The sequence below is a fragment of the Protopterus annectens genome, chromosome 4.part0 (assembly GCF_019279795.1).
Source record: "Protopterus annectens isolate FY-2018-M chromosome 4.part0, PAN1.0, whole genome shotgun sequence".
Classification (NCBI taxonomy): domain Eukaryota; kingdom Metazoa; phylum Chordata; order Ceratodontiformes; family Protopteridae; genus Protopterus; species Protopterus annectens.
Window position 1 is genome coordinate 873,034,408 of NC_056733.1, and position 22,959 is coordinate 873,057,366.

Below are 22,959 nucleotides of genomic sequence, written 5' to 3' on the forward strand. Positions count from 1 at the left end.
GAGTTCAGGCTATCTTAAGCTTTTTGTGGATATACAATGATGGGATTTGTAACTATTACTGGCTGCAAATCTGACTATCTTGTTATACCTGGTTTCTAGTTTAGTTAAGAGATTATTTTGGAGGTTAGTAAGTATGGGAGCAGCATATAGCAGGGATGGTAGATACCTCTGTAATGGAGCAGGAGTGGGAGGGAGGAGTGCAGGTTAAAGGTGGGGGAGGGGGGTAGATACAAAGTAATACAAGGTCAGTGTAGCCTTTATCTTCCTAATAGCTAGAAATTTTGGGCTACTAATCTAGTACAGTGTGGTGACAAGAACCACCACTTCTATGGGGAAAACATTACAAGTATGGGCTGCAGGTAAATAGGTTAACCTTCTCCAAGAGAAAGAAGGTAGTTTTAAGTAATTTACCTAGGAGTGCAACAGGAAAAGAAATGGGGGGGACCAGTAGTGTGAACGATTACAGCAAAAGGCTATATATATATATATATATATATATATATATACACACACACACACACACACACACACACACACACACACACACACACACACACACACACACATGTGTGTTTAAATGGTTACATTTATAATGTACAGCAGAAAACACAGGAGCAGTTTAAAGTATGAATACGGCATTATATAGGAGAGGTTAGAAAATTCCCATGGAATATTGTTTTAATGAAATGTCACCAGTTGAACATAAACTTTAAATGCTTTGAACCTGACATTTGCAAAGGAAGTTGATTTAACCATAATGGTTATGTTTTATGACTGCAAAGCCTTATGGAATAGGTCAAAGGGTGGAGTAATGCTGCTGTACAGAAGTATTAAAAAGGTCAAAGGGTGGAGTAATGCTGCTGTACAGAAGTATTAAAAAGGTCAAAGGGTAGAGTAATGCTGCTGTACAGAAGTATTAAAAAAATGTTTGCAACAGTTTTATGCCAAAACGGTTCCAGGACAGGCAGAGATGTCTCAGACTCTCTCACTCTTGCATTATTAACTCAAAAGCCTGTGTAAGGTGCAAAGATTACTTTTCAAAAAACATGAACTATACAAAGAATTACCCTATTTAAAAGGAGAAAGGCGACAATAAAGATGGAACCATCCTATCTGCTGTTGATAAGGTCATTGTCAAAATGGCTATGTTCTGTATGCCATTCAAAATCATTTTCCAAGACTAAATTTTCTGTCAATTTAGTACAAAGGTTATGGCTAGAAGCTGCTAGATCCAAGGCCCTATAGCGCTCCTTACATTGATTCTTACATTCTCCATTTGCCCATGTACAATCACCTCCCGTTTACCTTCCAGATTACAAAATCTGGCAATATGTTCCCTTTTCCCACAAGTCACTTAAGCAGATGATGCTTCCGAGTTACCCCTGAAAAGAAGCGTTTACCTAGGCGGCAGCATTATATAACAGTGGATCTATGTCAGAAGATAGAGTTTTCAGAAACTCAAAATTCATACGGACAAGACCATATAATCGAGTTTCTGAAAACTCGAACAATAAAAAACAAATAAATCTACTTTTTTTTTACATTTATGCAGGGGGGCAAGTCCCCCTGCACCCCTCCAAACCCCTACAAATTATATATACCAACTCAGAGATCGCACTACAGTCAAGAAAAGGATAAATTTCCTGATCCTCACTGTACAGCGATCTCCATTCAAAAGCTTCATGTTTTCAAAAACCTGATACTATGGTCTCGATCATACGACTTTCGAGTTTCTGAAAACTTGATCAACTGTCAGAGATCCCTAACAGTGTATATCACCACCCCACTTCATTTGATCAGAGATTGCTATGTGTGGACAAAATATTCTATGCACTACAGACTGCCAAGCTTTAAAGACGGCCTTTTTGGAAAGGCTCCCAAATGGTAAACAAAGGAAGGGATATAGTAGCTCTAAAAGCACAACTGTAACTGTTTCACAGATTCTGCATGGACTGCTCCTTTAACTACACGTACTGCATGTTCATTTCAATTTCTGATATACTATTACTCACCAGCTCAAAGTGTGCAAGAAACTGCACACGTTTTAACACTATTGAATTTCTTGGGGGAAAAAGGCATGTCAGTATACACTGTTATAATATTAAAGATCTGCAGCTGGGAATGAACTATCGCAACATTTACTCATTCCTGAGCCAACAAGTTTTTAAAGTTTTACACTTCACCCACTTTTCGCACACTACTTTCCAGCTGCACCCCACAACCAGAAATTAATGTGCAGGGAGATGGATGACCCCAGAAAATCTCTCATCAGGTTACCTCTGATGGGTCCCACAGTTGTCATGTGGCTACAACAGCAGAGGCTGGGTCTCTGTTGAAACATGCATCGCTTTGCTTTCTCCAGTTCCCACAGCCTTACTAATCACATTCAAGCTTTAGTAAGATGCATTAACAAAAATAAACAATGGGAAAAAATACAAGAACCCATCTCACTCACCATTTTTCTACCACGACACCGGTAGTTTCTGCTTTGGCAAACAGCTGATTCACTCTGTGCTCTTCAGTGTCAAAATGTTTCCTATAAAAAGACTAAAGTTCAAAAAATGTGAGTCAAGATCAATGCAAAGAGATAACATATGATCTAGATATTGTGCACACAAAAGGTATAGGGTAACTAAACTGTGGGCTACTGCAGTTAGTAAGTCCCCAGACCCATCCTCTACACCTTAACCCACTGTTTCAGCCCCAAATCCTCCCTTTGCTTTAGCAATCTCCTACCCTCAGCCACCCGTCTGTCCTAGCTCAATGCGCCTACCAACCACGCTGCCTCTGCAGTTCCCAAAAACATTAAAGCTACTGCTCTGTCTTAAGAAATCACAACTCACACTTGATATCTAATCTCTGGCTGTGCACTCAGCAGCAGTCAACATGAAATCATGTTGCACTTCTCACGGGAGAAGAATTAAGCATAGTTCCATTTCATCATACAACCTCATTATTTTATTGGGATGCTGACTGAATTACCACATTCCTGGAAAAACTCCAACTTAAAAAACTTTTCAAATGCTCTACATGCTCACTTCTACACAATTTAATTTCCCTGGAAATGTGGGCTTCCCTGTGTCAAAATGTAAAAATGGAAGTATGTTAAAAGCTGGAGACCACACTAATATGTTGTTACTTACAAAGAAATGATAAAGTAGGCAAGGAAAGGTGGATGAAGATACTGGAGGGTAACACACGATTAAGGAAAAGTAGAATAAACAGCTTTGACAGTTTTAGGTAAACAAGGTATTACAGCTGGATGCATTACCCCCTATGCCCCCCATTTGCTCATTGAATAGGTAAATATGGCATATGAACTGCAAGGAGGACTATGCAGTTTCTCTCCACAGGGCACAAGAGTGTAAAGGACTGCTCAGTGGCAACAGGTGTCTTTACATTCAATGAAGGGTATATGATGGAGCTATTTATACAGACAGACTTCCCTGAATTCTAAGAAAGCTTCTTAATACAAGTATGCAGGTTTGGTTAGTTCCTAAACTCAGGGTAAACATAACACAAACAGCTAAGCTTAGGCCAGCTAGTTAGTGCATAAAACAGCACTAATATCACATCATAGCACTATGCAATATCTAGCTTTAAATTGGAGAATGTTGTCTAATTAATTGATTCTTAATATACTGATTGCTTAATTATTTGTATAATTGGTTTAACTTGTATATAAGACATGGTGGTTTTTATTTGTGTCATACTCCTGGAAGGCGAAGGCCGAGACGTCAGAGTTTTTTGTATTTTCCTAAGAATAAATCGTGTTTGGTGAATCCTGCCTTGTTGCTTTTTTACTTCTTCCATTTCGGTGCTGTTGTTCCTGTAATATCTAGCTTTAACCCTAGACACCACTCAGGTGACCCCTGTAAAACCACACCCCTAAACCACAATAGCCCAACCATAATGCAAGTCCTAACAACATGATTTGAAATTTCCTAACGTCTCTATGGCCAGTTTGGTAGATATGGGCACCCTTAGACAATGTACCAATTGTCTCAAGTACTCAAGACAATCCAATCTTTTGGTCCTTAAAGAAACTAACACAGTATGTGAGAGATGAACGCACATAACTTCTTTGGAGTCAAATATCTCACCTACAAACAAGGTTGCCAAGAAAACACACACAGACACACACATCCTCCACACATATTACTCACCACACAAACACACTACATCCTCCACACACACAAACACACACTACATCCTTTACACGTACCACTCACCACACACACAGACCTTTTTATGCTCAAGCACTTAAAAGAAACCTCTTCATACCTCAAAGACATCCTAAGTGGTCAAATGACAACATCTATCCTCAGCAATCACTAAAGCACACACCAAAAGCAATACATGATCCCCCACAAGAACAAAGCCCATAAGACAAGAAAACACTTTACCTAGTGCTCTTGTCAAGGGGATTCTATGGTACAACAGATGTCCCTCTCACCAGGCTGGACCAGAAGATAACAGTTAGTTACCTATCTAGAGCAAGGATCTGCAATGTCATGTGTGCATTCAAGTCACTGCACCACAGGTAACAATATGATTCTATCATAGTCCATGTGGGTGTAAATTACCAGATGCATACCTCAATGGACTATACGAAAAGAAACATAATGGATCTCTCTGAATGTGTGTTACAGACAGGTATGTGCCTCGCAGCATTCTACCTTTACCAATGATGATGACGCAGTACGACTAGAAAATGACCGATTTTAATAACTAGCTTAGTTTCTGATGTCACTCCAGGTGAATCGAATATCTATGCTTTGCCAAAAGGGTCTGCACCTGTTCACCTGGTCTTTTAGACATTGTCTAAAACTTTATCCGTCCCCTTACAGACATTTTAGGGAAGATCAAAATAAAAAAAAAAACTACCAACATAGCAAAATAACTTAATGCAACCTTAAGGTGTTACTGACAAATGCCCGGAGTCCTACAAGCTTCCCTCACTCTGGAGAATGTAGACATCTCAGCTGTCACCAAGACTTGGTTTAAAGCCCCAGAAAGTACTCTGGCTTTAGAAGGCTACAGTTTCTTCAACACATTTAGACCAACAGCAGCACAGACAGGGGCTAAAGGTGAAGATGTCTCAAACTACATCAGCAACAAATATACCTTCAGGTTGGTTAACTAATTAACCCCAAGTAGCATCTCACAGCACCTCTGTGCTTACATCTGAGCACACTGAGACCATAGGAATTGCAAGCTGTTACCCCAGAGTACCTTCCATAGGCGTGAGAAACTGCAATGTAGATTTGTAATGTGAGCAGCGTGTAAAACACACTGAAATCGTAACCTAACTTATTTACCTTACATACTTACGATTCAGTGCGTTTTTACACACTGCTCACATTAAACTTTTAGAAGAAAATTAGCTTGTAAAGTGGTTGGTGAGGCAAGTGGTGGCAGCCAATCGGATTCTTGCACCACTTGCATAACACCTCCACCCCAAACCTAAATTTCTTTTGTTCTCCCCAAATAAACAGAGGGTCCAGCAGCAGGTATTTCCTTTCTTTTTGCTGATATTTGCAGATTTTTACCTGCTGTTGGATCATTCTATTTATTTTGGGCATGGATTGCAAGGATCACTAATGGAGACACTGATTTGGCGGTTACCAGGAAGTCCTCGGGTTTTCTTCTGCCTGGCCCAAGAACTGCTTCTTCTAGCTCAATTGACGCATTTTGCTTGTGGTAAGCTGACATTATGTACACATTCATTATGGTTATTGTTTAATATAAAAGCAAAACATTTTATATATAGCAGTGTCACAGAGGGTGCTAGTAATGTGCCTGAGAACTTCAGAAATGCGAGCTAGTCTCTCACATCGTAAATGTCATATTGGAAACTGTACTGAATAATTTCCTTTTAATATGTTTTCTGGCAGCGGTGGATCGTACTCTGTAGCTTAGTATTTTGTAATGATGAATTCCGGTAACACTAATGCGGTATTGCGGTAGCGTTTTTTTCTTTTGAGTTTGTAAACTATTTGTTCTATGTAAGGCAGTGTAGGAGGAAGAGGTGAAGTGTTAATTTTTTTTCCCCACTGACTGCTTGTCTTTTAGGTTTCTGTCTATTTTGAGCTTTTCTGCCTTTCGCCCATTGTCATTGGTGGTATAGCGACTGGCTTCCATGTGCCCTCTATTTGGATTATGCAGGAAGTTAGCTAATGATCGGTAACATACTTTTATGATCAGGTCTGTCTCACTTTATAACCGTGCAGATTGCAGTAATACTACAACTATTAAAGCTGTTCCCCTTCAATATTTTCCTCCAGCACATTACTGTAATGCTGAAATTAGCTGACTCTATACTCTGTCCACTTTTTCATGTATATTACAGAAAATAATAGTTCTTTAAGTGGTTTGCTTCATCTGGCTGATACTTTGCAGTTTACTGTCGATGAAACATCAGGGAACTATTGACAGTGAACATAAAAGACGTTTGTAAAATACATTTAATGCTGCAGTACTGATTTATCTGAATAACTGTTAATAATATGGTAAGATACTTAACTTTTTCAACATGTGCCATCGAGTGACATCTAAAGACATGCAGGTAGCTGCATGCATGAAAGGGTGTGCCTTCTTTGAAGGTTGGGCGTCAGGCTGGCAACTCGGCACTATAAAAATCCACTGCCAATCATTAGCAGACTGGAGTTCCGCTGTAGAGACCCGTAACCAGAAAAAGCCAAAAGACCCATTTCCTCTTACCCCCCAAAAGACAGACACACACAGACTATATTTTTGCAGTTTTGTAATGCTCGAGTTTCTTATCAAGGAAAGCCAGATCTGGTGTTTGGGAAAATGTATTTCTTTTACCTAGGATAATAAAGTAAATGGGTTAGAGCAAATGGATACACAACGTGTTTCTGGAACAGGACAGACTTGTCTGCAGAATTCTAATAAATACAGGCATGAACAGTGACAGAAAGCACTGTAACAAAATAGAGTTTGATTTTTAAAGGTAGGGCAATTTCAAGTAACATTCTGGCTTATTTTATGGAAATGGATGGCTCTGTTTAAGGGGAAGTTACTGATCTGTTGCTTTAGCAGGATAACACCCTGTTTATGCCTCAAGTAACCTAAGTTCAAGAAGTAGTCTGACTGACTGTTAGATCTAAGCATCGGAGTCAAAGGAATGAGAAGGTGGACTGTGATCATCCTTTTGCAGGGTGGGACGGCTAAGCTGATCATTCTAGCTCTGGCAGAAAAGCAACAATTTGGAATGGATTTGTCAGAATCTGAATTGTATTTTACATTAGGCCAAGGACAGAGCTGCACCCAGAAACAATATCTTGTTGCACAGTTCCACTTAATATGACATCACAAAGAAGGGGACACACACCCAACACCAGGTAAGCTACTACCTTGCAAGTGCAGTCATGGTAGCTTCCTAATCTTCTCACTTCATGTGTCTAACCAATAAAAGGTGACATCCATTGACTGAGACAGCAGGGTATTGTGGGCTTCTGGAGGACTGTCAGACCATGCCAAAAAGACCAATCCAGTTAGGTTGCTATCAGCTGGGATGCCCAAATCCCTCACGTCTGACTGTGTGCTTAGGGCATTGTTATTAATGTGATCATTTGTGGGGACATCACTCTCCCCAAAGGAGATGATGCATTTTTTAGATATTCAGCTTGAGGCCATGTTTCTGGCACCAGTCATTCGTCTCCCTGTATTAGACTTCAAGTGGGTTTTCTGAAGAGACCATACAGAAGGTGCATGGTCATTTGAATTGGCTCATTTTCCCAGTGCTTTTTTCAGATACTTCCATAGAATGTTTGCACAATTCCGCAATGCAACAGTCTTGCCACATTAGTATTCCTTTCAGTATACAGTCCTTTTACCATTAGTATATTATACCCAGCAATATGTGTGACGGTCTTCAATTCGGTTTTACAAAGCTACAGTTGTCTGTTTCTCCCATATGTTCAATCGGCTTTGTAAACAAAAGTGGGTGTTCTCATCTGTGTAGTGTGGTCAGTACTAACTTTTGTAAGATTCCTTTGGGACACATTAAGAGCTATAAAATACTCTTGTGGAGATTGGGGATTTGCATGTGATGAATCTAATGTTCAATGTAATCTATTTCTCCATTAATCCTTATACCCCTATTAATCTAATAAGCTGAAAAACATAGTAGCTACACACTACAGTGAATGGTGTATTTGTCATGTGAATGCTTGAATTACTATTTTTGACTAATTGTAATGTTTCATTTTATTTGTAACCTTGTAAAGAAACTGTGGCATGGAGTTCTAGATTCATGGTGTAATATCTACTTCTTGAGCTTAGAAATGGAGTTTAATAATTATTTAATTTACATTTTTCTTACATGGGGTGATACCGTTATAACAATGCATTTCAAATAGTAGTAGAAGGCAGTAATGTTGCACTGATGGATAACAGGAACAGTCCTGATAAATATATCCAAACGTTCTGAACGTATATTCTGCTTTAGTCTTTCTTTCTACTGAAAGATGTCTGGGTGGTACGAGAGGCTCAGTATTTTATTGCTGATTGTTACCATTGCGCAGATATTTTGGACAGTATTTCTGCCTTTTTTACTTCTGACTTATTGTAACCACAAGGATGGTTAGGTGAGATAACATATCAGCATGGAGCTACCATGGCTTTTGGGCAATATTCCTGGCTTTGTAAGTCCTGTGTACAATTTAGGTGGGAAGAATGACTCAGTTTTTCTGATCTACTCAGGTCTTCACCTAACAGATAATGAGCCTGTGTTACGTAACAGCTGCACAAGCTAATATAATGCCTACTCAACATGTTATGTGCAGCAATTATCACTTGTGTCTGAGAAAGCATAACTTTGCAGTAATGAACTGCAGTTACAATGCATCACTGAGTCATCATCACTTTTCAGGTAAAAATCTCAGCAGCTGTCACTGTCATTCACATAAGTAGAGGTCGTTATCACTGATGAATGCACAAGCCAGATTTGTTTTTTTGTTTATGTGGAGTCATTTCGAGCCACCCCTCACCAGTTTCTTTGTCATTTTTACAATGGGTGGTAGGTATGTACCTCTGCATCGTCATCACCAGTTATGTACCTTATCAAAAGAATAATGCCAGTGTGGATAGGAGTGAAGATTTGGATGAGCTAACCAGGTAATGCTATTGATATGCATATATGTGTAGTCGTCCAATACATCTCTCAAACATCAGTAGTAACATGTTTGTATTTCTTTCCTGTGCAGGTGTGCCCACCTTGTGACAGTGACATGGCTTCACGAGCAGGAGAATGACAAGTGAGAGTATTGGTGTGTGGCCATTCCTACATTCACTGGGCTGCCAGCCATGCCTCCAGAAGTGAAAACCACTACAGCGTGAGCTTCCCCACATCTAGTGTGAAGGTATACTGGATTGCAAGAAGAGGTATGTATTGGAGCATACTCCTGCAGTTGTTGGAAGAGAAGTGTTCAATCTACCATGAGCCTGATATGCTTGTGCTGTACATTGGAGGGAATGATGTCATCACTCACCCACTTGGAAGGCTACGGTTTCCAGTCAGAACAATTTTTGAACACATGGAGTCATGGTGGCCACATTGTCATTTTGTGTGGTCTGACATAATTCCTCGCTAGATATGGAAAATAGCAAACAGTCAATGGGCAGCACAAGGCCAGACTTTACAGAATGGATTCATGCATTGCTTGATGCACAGGGTTGGTCGACCAACAATCTGCCATGACAGGATCACCGCAGAAGATGTTCACCTTTTCAGAAGTGATGGCGTTCACCTGTGGATGGCATTGCATTGTTCCTGACTGACCTCCACAATGGCGTGATGCACGATATATTAGTAACATGCAGCTAGTGAGAACGAATGGACAACAGCCATGACCAAGTAGGACCACTATGGTAAGAAACTATTGTTATATTTTATGAACACTGTTGTCACTACTGACGACACAAGAAAATAACTGCTAGGGAACTTGCACACATGCTGAGTAACACTTCATTTTCAGATTGTCAAAGAACCATCTGTATGCTGTGCGGAGGTACAGATAACCGTATGATTATGAATTGTGTTATGCAAGTTATATTTTTCTTAGTTTGGCAAATAACTGTGGTAGGGAGATGGTGAGCATGCTGAGTAAGAACAACTGTTTGAGGAGAGTACCACGTACAAGAGAATATGTCAATAACCATCCTGCAATATCACAGTTTGGTTACAATTATGGTTATGAGAGTTGTGATCTCTTTTCCTTTTGTGCTAAATAACTTTGTCAGGAAACATGTCATCAGGGTAAGTAATACCTCATTTTGAAGGCAGTATTATTACCTACAAGATGGAAAAAGAACAGTGTTGGTATGCAGGACAAATATACAGATATCACATTATGCTTGGGACTTTGATTATGAGAATTATGATATTGTTTCATATTTGGTGAATAACTTTGTCAGGAAACATGTCAGCATGCTAAATAATAGCTCATTTTGAAGACAGTATTAGTACTTGCAAGATATAAAAAGAACTTTATCTGTATGCTGTACAGATGTCCAGATATCACAGTTTGTTTGGGACCATGGTTATGAGAATTATGACATTTTCATATTTTGCTAAATAACTTTATCAGGGAACATGTCATGAGGGTAAGTAATACCTCATTTTGAAAGCAGTATTAGTAATTAGAGGATGGAAAAAGAAGTGTGTCTGTATGCAGGACAACTGTACAAATATATTTTGTTTAGGACTTTTGTTATGGAAATTATGATTAATTTTCATATTTTGGTAAAGTTTGCTAGGGAGCATGTAATTGTGCCAAGTTATACCTCATTCTGAAGACAGTGTTAATCCTTACAACATGATAAAAGAACTGTGCCTTTATTGTGTACACATGTACAGATATAATTTATTTAGGACTTGCGTTATGGAAATTATGACTTTTTTAATATTTTGGTGAATAACTCTGCCAGGGAGCATGTAACTGTGCCAAGTGATACCTCATTATGAAGACAGTGTTACTCCTTACAACATGATAAAATAACTGTGTCTGTATGCTGTACATATATACAGATATCAAGGGTCTAATATTATATAATCGGACACCTAATACATATATACAGATATCAAGGGTCTATATTATATCGGACACTTAATACATATATACAGATAAAGGGTCTATATTATATCATTGAACGCTTAAAGCGAACGATGAATAATCGACCCCATGTAAGCGAAAGCTTACAATCTCGAAAGGTCAGAAAAGCGATTTTTTCCAAGGGGGGAAAAAAAAAAATCGCTGTTCCAAAAAAAAAAAAAAAAAAAAAAAAGAAAACAATTGAAAGAATACATAAATATACCAACTCTGAGATCGCACTACAGTGCCGGAAATGGTAAAATAACATAAGCGGTCAAGCAAATTCTTTCCCTGGGAAAGAATTCGCTTAAAAGCCGCTTCGCTATTTTGCCTTTTCATTGTTTTAAGTTCGACCAAGACGCATTCGACAGAATGCGTCTTCGGTCATCTAATAGGAACCCGATATCAAAGTTTGTTTAGGAATAAGGTTATGAAAATTATGATTTTTTTTTTCATATTTTGGTAAATAACTTTGCAAGGGAGCATGCCAATGTGCTAATACCTCATTTTGAAGACAATATTAATAGTTATAACATGGTAAAAAAACTGTACCTGTATGCTGTACACATATACAGATATCAAAGTTTATTTAGGAATTAGTTTATGGAAATTATGATTTTTATTTACATATTTTGGAAATTATGATTTTTATTTACATATTTTGGTAAATAACTTTGCAAAGGAGCATGCCAATGTCACAAGTAATACCTCATTGTGAAGACAGTATTACTCCTTACAATATGGTAAAACAACCGTATCTGTATGCTGAACACATGCACAGATATCAGTTTGTTTAGTCTTCTAGGATTATGAAAAATATACATTTGCAATATTTTTCATTATTATGCCCATATCTTTGCAAGGGAGCATGGTGACAGACACATATGAGGCATTATTTTGAAGCGGACACTGAGCCACACTATGTAGTCTCTGTTACAGGTGAGATATTATGCTTTGTTTATTTATCAATTATGAGAAATATAATATTAACCATATCTCTGTGAATATGTCTGTAACGCAGCATCACACAGTGATGGTTAAGGTAGCATTTTAAAGCTAACATCCATACAAACAAATTACAAATTGTATGGGTCTACATGGTACATTCACCAAGATACTGTGATCTGTTGTATCAAAAAGGTAAAAAATATGCACAATATCAGCATTCCTTGGCAAATGTTTAATAATGACTTACATACACACCATCAACATTTACACTGTTGGAAATTCAGTGTCTGAACAACTTTCGCATTTACATTTTTATAGTCTAGCTCTTATGGTTAAAGAGGTATGAACATTTGTTTTCTGTATGGTATTACAAATGGATTATCATCTGAAAATTAGCTCAGGCTGCACTGTTGTTCCTATGGTGGAAGTAAGCAGGCAGCATTTTCTGAGCTGCTCTGGAGTGAATGAGTTAAACAGGATGATGCCGTGAAGTTCATCCACATCCAAGTCTCCACAGACAAAGATCCCTACCATGTATCACCCTTTGTGACCCAAGCAGCTCACAATTCTTACCTATACCTACTAGACCACTCACCATCCAACCAAATCCCCTATTCATTGGAGACCAACTACTCCTCTATAGGCTAGGAAATGTAAACTGCCTCTAACTCACAGGCATAACATTTCCTGGATCAAACATATTGGACCTAGTACTCACCAACATGGAAGAGTACTGCACCCCCCTCACCCCTGCCACCATCATGTTACATCCCCATTGCTGAGGTTGGACCACAAAGCTGGCTGTCTCCCTCAAAATAAAAATCAGCCTGGAAAACCCAAGTAAACCCATAACAATTATGAACTACTGTAATGCAAACTACATATTGGAAGCAACAGTTTGTCAAAATTCACTGCTCTCTCAAACTCAGAGAACACAGCCACCCATGCAAAATTATTTACAGAAATCCTGTACAAACATGTACATGGCTACATTGAGACTGCCATACCTACTAGAAGTAAGCCTATATTAAACATCAAAAACAAACTCCACCAGTGGGATCCTTACCTCAGCAGGGTATATAACAAAAGAAAAAAGCCATGGCCAAAATCAGAAAAAGTAACTCCCAAAGAGATAAGAGATCTCGGATTCAACTAAACAAGAAACTAAGAGGTCTAATAAAGTCCAGCAAGGCCAATTACAAAGTCAGGACAGCTTCCCAAGCTAAGGGCAACTACAATATATTCTTCAGTTATGTCAAAAACCTTAAAGATAACACTTAGTAGTGTGCAGAACTGGTGGTAAAATTGCACAGCCTTCACTGACCAGGGTGACATAGCAACTCTACTGACTGATAAATTTAGCTCTAACTTCACCCCTAACTCCACCCACTACCCACTGTGAAATCCCTTCTACCATATCCCCTCTCAACTATCAACAGGGAGCAGGTCCTGCAGGTGCTCGCCAAGGCCAAAAATACTAATTCAATGGGCCCAGACAACATCCCTGGTTGCCTCCTAAATATCCTAAATCAAGACCAAACAGGACCACTTGAGTCACTCAACTATAGCCTCAAAACAGATTGCATATCAGGTAAATAGTGGGCAGCAACCGTCATCCCTCTTCATAAGTGTGGAACATCAACTGACCCCAGGAACTAGAGAAACATCAGTCTGACAAGTCTGATATGCAAAGCCATGAAATGAATCATCATGGATACGATTAACAATGGAAGTGGATCTGAGCACACTGGACCCATCCCAGTTTGGCTTTGTTAAGGGAAAGTCTTGTCTACTTATCACTTCAAGAGGCTCACCAAGGCTATGGATGATGGGAAAACTGCTGACCTTGACCTGGCCAAGGCATTCGCTACAATACTCCACTTAGGTATTGTTGACAAAACGTTTAGAACTATGCATAAATCCCTACATAACCCACTGAGTTTCTGGCTGGCTCACAGATAGGACCCAAGAAGTCAGAATTGGTGAGGCCACCTCCACCAGGAGACTGGTCACCACTGGAGTACCCCAAGGCTCAGTGCCGAGCCTGCTCCTGTTTGGTATCTACTTCTTGAAAGTAAAGACTAATGGCAAAGGCCTCCAGCTCACCAGGTCTACAGATGACTGTAAATTGGGATTTATCACAGACTCCCCCATGACATCAACATACTACAAGAAGGCCTAACACAAACAAATGCTAGATACTGAAGCCATGGATTAAAACTCAATGTGAAAAAATGCATTATAGTGTCCTTAGGGAAATCATCCACTCAAGCTAATTACTCCACTCATAAAAAACCTATAAGAGTTGGACAGTTAGGGATCTGGGAACATTATTTAGACAGTAATCTTACCTTCGACCAAAACATAGCCAAGATAGTAAGAAAATCATTCTAAGTAGCTCAAATCATAAACAAGGATATGACATCCAGGTCCAAGGAAGTAATAGACCACTCTACTCTTCCCTTATCAGATCCATCACGGAGTACAATGCCACCTTTGGCATGCACCTAACCTCTGCACTTGGAATGTCCTCAAAGGTTCCTCACTAGGTGAACTTGAGGTATGAATACTCTGTCCTACATCGATCGCCTAAAGGCCCTATCTCTGTACTCTGTTTCCTACAGGTTACTGAGCAGTGATCTATGGCTAGCATACAAGGCATACGCAGATCCAGCTCTGATGGATATCTTGTACATCCACAAAACAGCACTAGAGGCAAGGACCTGTACATTGCCTCTGACAAACAGAACATGCTGGAGAGACTGATGTATGTTTCAAGGAATCCCCACCCTATGGAATAAGGTCGCCATCAATGTGAAGAAGAGTTCATCCATGACCATATTCTAAAGAAACCTTGAACACTGGATGGGAACTCATAAATTCACTCCCAGCCTGGCTACCACATCTCTGATGGACAGAGGTCAATGCTAAGTAAATTAATCTCCAACTAACATACCCCCACACATAATTCTTAGCTACCTCTTTACTAACATCTCACAATATAGGCATCCAAGGAACTAGGGGAAAAACTGGGTTGGATTGCATGGCTAGGTTTATAAAAACCTTGGTGGTCATCAGCCTAGGATATGAACCTGTGAACACCTTATATTCGTGGAGCTGGGAACTAGTTTTAACATGATCCAGTTCGGTGACTGGAACACAATCAAAGATGATGCGTGGAAATCTGTGGGTGCCATGCACCTAGCCCTGATCCAGCTGTACTAACATGTTCCACCAAGGATATGAAAGGGATCTTTATGGTTGACATGTACTTAGCCCTGTTTCAGCTAAACCTTCTGGCTGATAAATTCAGCTCCAACTTTACTCCTCTCTTCCCTTCAACCTTCCCTTAGGAAATACCGCCAAATATAACTGCCCCTACTATCACAAGGAACAGATCCTTAATGCTCTCTGTAAAACCAAGAACATTGCATCAATCGGCCTAGACAATATCCCATAATGCCTTCTAAATAGCATGAAACATGATCTATCAGGGCTTCTGGAATCACTACTTAAATGTAGCTTCCAAACAGGCTTTGTGCCTCATGAACGGAGAACAGCAACAGTCATCCCTCTCCACAAAGATCGGCCATCTACAGCCTCTGGAAACTACAGACCCATAAGTCTCACTAGTCTTCAAGGTAAAGCCATGGAATTAATTATCATGGAAATAATGAATATGGTAAACTTCCAGACACTGGACCCAACCCAGTTTGGTTTCGTCAAGGGCAGATCATGCCTACTCAACCTGGTGGACTTCTTTGAGAAAGTAACCAAAGCAATGGATGAGGGAAAAATGGTCCACACTGCCTACCTTGACCTGGCCAAGGCATTTGACACAATATCCCACTCAGGCATTGTTGACAAACTCAAGAGGTTCGGTACAAATTCGTATGTCGCCCAGTGGATAGCCAACTGGCTCACAGACAAGACCCATGAAGTTAGAATGGGTGAATCAACCTCTACACAGACGTCAGTCACAAGTGGAGTCCCTCAGGGATCAGTCCTTGGGCCGCTCCTTTTTGGCATTTACTTCTCTGAAGTCAAGGCCAATGTCAGTGGACTCTGTCTTAGTAAATTTGCAGATGACCCAAATGTTCTCCACGAGGGGCTGACAGACAAACTGGTGTCAGCCATGGACTAAAATTAAATGCCAAGAAATGCATAATAGTATAATTTGGGAAGTCATGCACCTCTGATAATGATCATATTAACACACCCCTTAGAGTTGACCCAGTAGTCAGGGACTTAGGGACACACATCGGTAGTAATCTAGCCTTTGACAATCCTGTGTCTTCTGTAGTCAGGAAATCATTCTATGCTGAGCAACTAGAGTCCAAGGAAGTTATTGTTCCACTGTATTTGGCATTCATCAGACCTATCATTGAGTGCAATGCCCCCTTTGGTATGTATAACCAGGCATATCCAACAATTGGAGCGTCCACACAGGTTCTTCACTAAAAGAACACTGGGCATAAGTAAAATGTCCTATGCAGTCCGCCTTAAGGCCTTATCCCTGTATTCTGTCTCCTACAGGCTTTTTAGGGAAGATCTATGCCTGGCATACAGGGCATTAACAGACTTTCTGCATATTCACAAAACAAGCAGCACCAGAATTCTCCTTTCTAAAGACTTACACCTTGGCTGTGATATAAACAGGACCTGCTGGACAGAGAGGTATGTATCCCAGAGACTACCCCGTCTATGGAACAGGCATCCCCCATCCATGTGAAGCAGAATTCCTCCCTAACCTAATTCAAGTGTAATTTGGGCAATTGGATGGGGAACAGGAAATTCATCACTTGTTTGGCACCTGTGTCTTTAATGGACACGGGTAACCTGTAAATGGTTAATTTCCCAGGCCCATGCTTACACTTATCAAGGGTATCAGAACTTGTCACAGATTTGAGATGCATGGCTAGGCTTAAAAAGGCCTTTATGGTCATTAGCTTAGTAAACACCTATGTACCTATATGAATTGTGGATTATAAACTTGTTGGTCTGAAAGATACTATGGTAAAAAATTCCAAAGTGTGCTGAACAAAGACAGTTAAAGTTTAAATGATACAAATGCTGCTATCAAGAAGGGATGCACTAAAGAAACTTCCTGGTCGGAGAAGATTATTTGCAGTCCCATTACAAGTTTTTTCATGGAAGTTCTACAATCTGATAAAGTTTTCCCACAGTGTGTTATCCTTTCAATCCCATTTTATCCGAGTGACCAGTCCCAGACAGTTTTGTAATTTTTTTTTTTTTGCTGTACTATGAGTGCTCTCAACCTTAGAAAGTTTTTTTCTGGCAGTTTTGTTGCACCAAGGTTCAAGAGTGGAGCTGTCTTAGGTTTAATTCCCACAGCTTCAATTTGCTTACTTTGCAACCCCCAAACAAACAAACAATGCACCAAGGCTGCACCTGAAATGGGTTTATGCAGCAGTGCTCTACCGATGTTAAAAAAATATTTTATTATTTATTTCACTCCCCAGGTACATTTAAATATGGGAGGGTAAAGCAATGGAGCTTATACTCTACAAAGGCAAACAAAAAATGCTTTAGGTGCTTTACCTCATAGGTTCAGAAGGCCAGTCTTTGATGGTTTTGCAGTGAGTAGGCTAGACTGACTTTTTATAGTAGAGCCATAATCCACATGCAAGTCACCTCTGCCTACTACAGTGGGTAGGTTCTGAAGACATAGCTAACCAAACTTGACAGAGAGGGTACAAAATAAAAAGCTCACCCTTTAGACAATTTCAACGTATACTGTTTTCCTGATAAGTAATAAGGGAGTGATTGCTGCTACAGCATAGATAAACTTCAGACTAAAAATCCACTAAAAATGCCAAGGTCTAGAAACGTGTGCCAAAAATATTTAATATCAAAGGTACACAGAGAAGTACTTTCATTTTTCTCATAAATACGTCTTCAGATAAAATCATAGAAATAACTCTAACCTTTTATAAAGTCTACAATTAAAAATCTTAGCTCGTGATCACAGAGCCCCCACTGTGAATTAATTCACTTAAAGCAACTGAAGATGATTCTGAGAAAAATTAAAGCACTTAATGTGTGTACCTTTGACGTTAAATAGTTTCAGCAAGAGTTTCTAGGTCCTGGTGTTTTTTGTGGATTTTTAAACTTATTGAAAGCTGAACTAGATGTAGGTTACAAAAAAGAACAGATATTCAGACATGATTCTGATGTACCCAGATCAGAAACGCTAATCTTCAAAAAGATGCATTAAAATGTCACTTGTTGATGTTAGTCAACACTCACAGGTATCACAAAAATTCAACTCCCCCAGGTTTTCAGGCACAGCAGAAGACCAAGGAGAACGTGCTTCAACTCTATCAGTGATAAATTCAAGCAAAGGGACTTCAGGTAGTGTGTATGCTGCAATGTTAGTAAACAATAAATTCAAGCAATGGTATTTCAGGTAGTGTGTACCTTGTAATGTTAAACAAATTCAAGCAAATTGACTTCAGGAAGTGTGCACGCTGCAATGGTAGCAAACAAAATATTCAAGCAAAGGGACGTCAGGTAGTGTGTACATTGCAACGATAGCAAACAGAAAGAATAGCAGAAGAAAGAGGTTTTGTTTACTTGTCTGTTAATGGAGTAAATCTGCTGGACATAAGACTTCCCTTTCAACTGCAATCCTGGAATCACCGTCTGGTTAAGTGACATGCTCAGAGCTATACAGTAGGCAAATGGAGGTAGAAGGACTCAAACCCTACACCAATGTTTTCCGGGAGCAATTTAACTGCTCACAGCCTTAATCCTCTGTTGCCAAATTCATGAAAATCACAACGAAGAAGAAAAACTGACATTTTAAAGTACTTGGGCTAAAGAACCTCAGGCTTACACATACACATAAGAAGATGAAGCACCTGATTCCTATAGCCTCTGTCCACTCCCAATGTTTGGGTGCAAAGTCTGTGACGGATTCCTATATGATGCATTAGGTAAGCCAGATCAATGGTCCACACGCTCTCTGTAAGATTAAGCTTCCAAAGAATAGCTTGAAACTCCTCATCACTTATCGGATGCACATACCTAGAGAAGAAAGGAAATATATGAATAATGAAATAAAACTAGATACACAATTTGAAACTTAATGAAACAAAGCGTAAAATGCAGTCAAATTTTCCACTTTAGCATGCTCATTACTTGTAGGCGCACCAGGTGCTGGACTGCAAAATAAACGCATGTAGTAAACACACCCATCTGATGTACTAAACAGCCCAGTTAAGAGGTTGCATTAAAAAGCGATTAAATGCTGCAGATGGACTACACAGTGCCGTAAAGTATACACCCCGAGTTAATGTAGCCATCAGCTAATATGACAGGTATGCTGAAACTTAAAATAACTAGAGATTTAAATTTAAAAAAAAATCACACTAAGAAAAAGTACAGTTGTGTACCTACCATAAATGTAGATGTAGAGTGTATTCACTGTTGCAGTCATTACAACTGGGTTATCCTGCTGGCAAGCTACCCGCAGTCGGCCTGAGTTCCAAAGTCTAGGTCCGGCATCGGTTGCTGTCGCCTCCTCCTTGACGTCAGTGCGCCAGGGGTATAAAAGATGCAGCCAACACCATTTTCTTCAGTTTTTCTTGCCCCAGATGTCAGGTGCCCCTAAAATGGTAGGCTCACTAATGCCAAAAAGCATGCATAACCAAAAAAACAACTTTTCCTTCATCTACAAGCAAATACATCACATAGGTTGTATAGAATAAAGAAGTACAGATAAGTCCGAGTAAGGAAAAGGGGGATGGAGGGAGGGTAACCTGGACTGCAACAGTGAATACACTCTAACATCTACATTTATGGTAGGTACACAACTGTACTATGTTCATCGTGTTTCACTGTTGCAGTCATTACAATTGGGTTGAATCCCAAAACTATGGTTGGGAGGCTGGTGCTAAATAGGATTAGGAGAGGCTATCAGGCCCTGCAGAACTGTAGTGGCAAAGCCTGCCCTGGATTTAGAATAGAGAGGCAAGCGATCGTGCTTTGTAAAGGTATGCACTGAACTCCAAGTTGCAGCCTCTAAGATGTCTTTGGTTGGTACTCCTCTGAGGAAGGCTGCTGAAGTGGCTGCTGCTCTGCTGGAATGTGGCCTAATGCCCTTGGGCACTGATTTGCCATGCTGTGAATAGCAGAAACTAATGCAGTGGCCTATCCACTTTGAAATAGTCTGCTTTGAGATGGGCTTTTCTTGTGATCCTACAGCATATGCTACTAGAAGTTGTTCAGTCTTTCTGAAAGCTTTGGTTCTGTCCAAGTGGAAGCATAGCTGTCTGAATATCCAAAGAATGCAGAAGTCTCTCACCCTTATTCTTTGGGTTTGGGTAAAAGGTAGGCAAGTGAATTGTTTGGTTAAGGGCCACACTAGTCACTACCTTAGGCATAAATGTAGGGTTTATCCTCAGAGAAACCCTGTCAGGATGGAAGATGATAAAAGGTTCCTCAGCCACGAGTGCCTGTAACTCTGAGACTCGTCTAGCGGAGGTTATTGCTAGGAGCAGAGCTGTTTTCCAGGATAAGAATTTTATATCGGCTGCAGAGGCTGGCTCAAAGGGAGGCAGTGTAAGTTTTTCCAAGACATAGTTGAGGTCCCATGCAGGAATTGGTGCTCTCCTTGGGGGTCTTATGTTTTTGGCCCCTCTGAGGTACTATCTTAGTAATGGATGAGAAAAATAGGTGGTTCTGTATTGCAATGAGCTGAAATGGCAGAGGCATGAATTTTAATGGATGAAAAGGAAAGGCCTTTATCCAGCATCTCAGTTAAATATTGCAAAATCTGAGGAATATTTGGAACAATCGTGTCAATGCCTTGTGCCTGGTTCCAAGCACAGAATCTCTTCATTTTTCTGCACAAGATTTTCTGGTGCTAGGCCTCCTGGCCTTCAAAATAACATCCATAACTGCTTTAGAAAGAGGTGCGTCTTGAATGGCTACATTATCCGCCATGCTGCTAGGTTTAGGGTCCCGAGTTGGCTGTGCAGTATCTGACTGTCTTGTTGAGTCAACAAGTGAGGAATTTGAGGTAGTGTCCAAACTGGGCATTGGGACAAGCTCTTTAAGATTGGGTACCAGTGCTGGTGGGCCAGTCTGGGGCAATCAGAATCATTTTTGGCTTCTCTTGTCTGACCTTGAGGAGGAGAGGCAGAGGAAGAAAGGCATGTACTGTTAGGTCCTTGTGCAGAATCTTTGTAGTTGGCAATTGTGAGGAGAGGCAAATAGGTCTATGTCAGGGCATCCCCAGTTCCTTGTTATCATGTTGAAGACTTGTGGGTCCAATTTCCACTCGTGGGGATCCATTAGGTTTCTGCTTAATTCGTCTGCCAGAGTATTTATCCTTCCTGGCAGGAATTGTGCTTGCAAATGTACTTGGTAAGTCAAAGCTGTGTCCCACAAGTTCATGGCTAGTCTGCAGAGGGGGTAGGAATGTGTGCCCCCTTGCTTGTTTATGTACCACATGACTGTGGTATTGTCCGTCTTTACCAGTAGTTGTCCTGGATGAAGTAGATCCTTGAAGGCTGTCAGGGCATTTTGAACTGCTAGCATCTCTTTTTAACAGATATGTAGATGCATTTGACTTGCAGACCATGTACCCTGAATACATCTTCCTGCCATATGTGCCCCCCAGGCATAATCTGATGCACCTGCTGTCAATGTCTGCCTGGCTGTGGGTAGGTGAATGGCTGTCCCGTGTTGTGGTGACAGGCTTTTGCCCACCATCAAAACTCTTGTTGCAGGCAGGGAATGAGGGAAGTTATTGTTTCCAGGCTGTGGCAATGTTGAGTCCAAACACTTTTTAGATACCACTGAAGTTTCTTCATATGCAGTCTTACATATGGAATTAGCAGAATGCAGGATGCCATGAAGCCCAAAGCCTGCAGAATTTTTTCTTGCAGATAACTGGGTCTTTATTGTCAACATTTTGAAATAAGTAGTCAGCTGTCTGTGTTTGTCTGGCGTGAGATAAGTCATCTGGGTAGTTGTATTTAAGTTTGCACCCAGGAATATTATCTCTTGAGAGGGAACAAGTATTTCTTTTCATTTACTGTGTACCCTAGGCCTGCTAGTAATGTTTTTACAAACGCCAGATGCTGTAGTAGAGTGTCCTTGTTCTCTGCTTGAATAAGGCAGTCGTCCAAGTAAGGATATATTTGAATTCCTCTGTCTGAAAAAAGCAATTACTGGTGTCAGGCACTTTGTGAAGACCCTGGGCGCAGTAGATAAGCCAAAGGGCAGTGCACAGAATTGGTAATGCATTGAGCCAGCTATAAATCTGAGGTATCTTCTGCATGATTGTCTGATTGGGGAATGCAGGTATGCCTCTTTTAGGTCTAAAGTCACAAGCTAAGCCTTCTTGCCCAGCATGGGTAGAAGCTGCTGCAGAGTTAATTTGAATTTTGGAATGTCCAGGAATGTGTTCAGGATAGACAGGTCCAGTATTGGTCTCCAGGTTTTGTCCTTTCTGGGCCCCAAGAATAGCCTCGAGTAAAATCCCCGTCCCTGCTCTTGCTGTGGTACTTGCTGAATGGCCCTCATGTCCATGAGGGATGAAACTTGTTTTTGTGCCTCTGCCCATTGATTGCCTGGCAGGTCTGGCATGCCATTTGGCCTTGGCAGGGTGTGAAAGTGGAACCTGTAGCCCTGGAAAGTGATATTTAAGACCCATTTTTCCTGAGTGATCATGTGCCAATTTTGAGCAAAAAGTGCTAGTTTTCCCCCCAAAGGAGCTGCCAGAAGATAAGTGCTTGGTGCTGGCAGGGGAAAGTCATTGAGACAGTTTCCTGTATGGCTGTGATTTTTCTTCTCCGCTTTTGGAGGTAGAAGCGCCCCATTGTTTAGGCCTGTATGAGCCTTGGGGCTGTGATCTGCC

The 22,959-nt window shown here is 40.4% G+C and overlaps 1 protein-coding gene across 2 annotated transcripts in view; it reads right to left on the minus strand.

Moving 5' to 3' along the window:
* The window catches only part of GUCD1 (guanylyl cyclase domain containing 1), a 175,846-nt gene that overhangs the window by 65,648 nt on the left and 87,239 nt on the right, over positions 1–22,959 (minus strand). For both annotated transcript variants that reach the window (XM_044068830.1, XM_044068831.1), the window contains exons 3-4: positions 18,953–19,118; positions 2,456–2,547 (exon numbers count right to left, since the gene is read on the minus strand). In XM_044068830.1, coding sequence (XP_043924765.1) covers positions 2,456–2,547; positions 18,953–19,118 — 258 coding nt within the window. The remainder of the gene's footprint in view (positions 1–2,455; positions 2,548–18,952; positions 19,119–22,959) is intronic.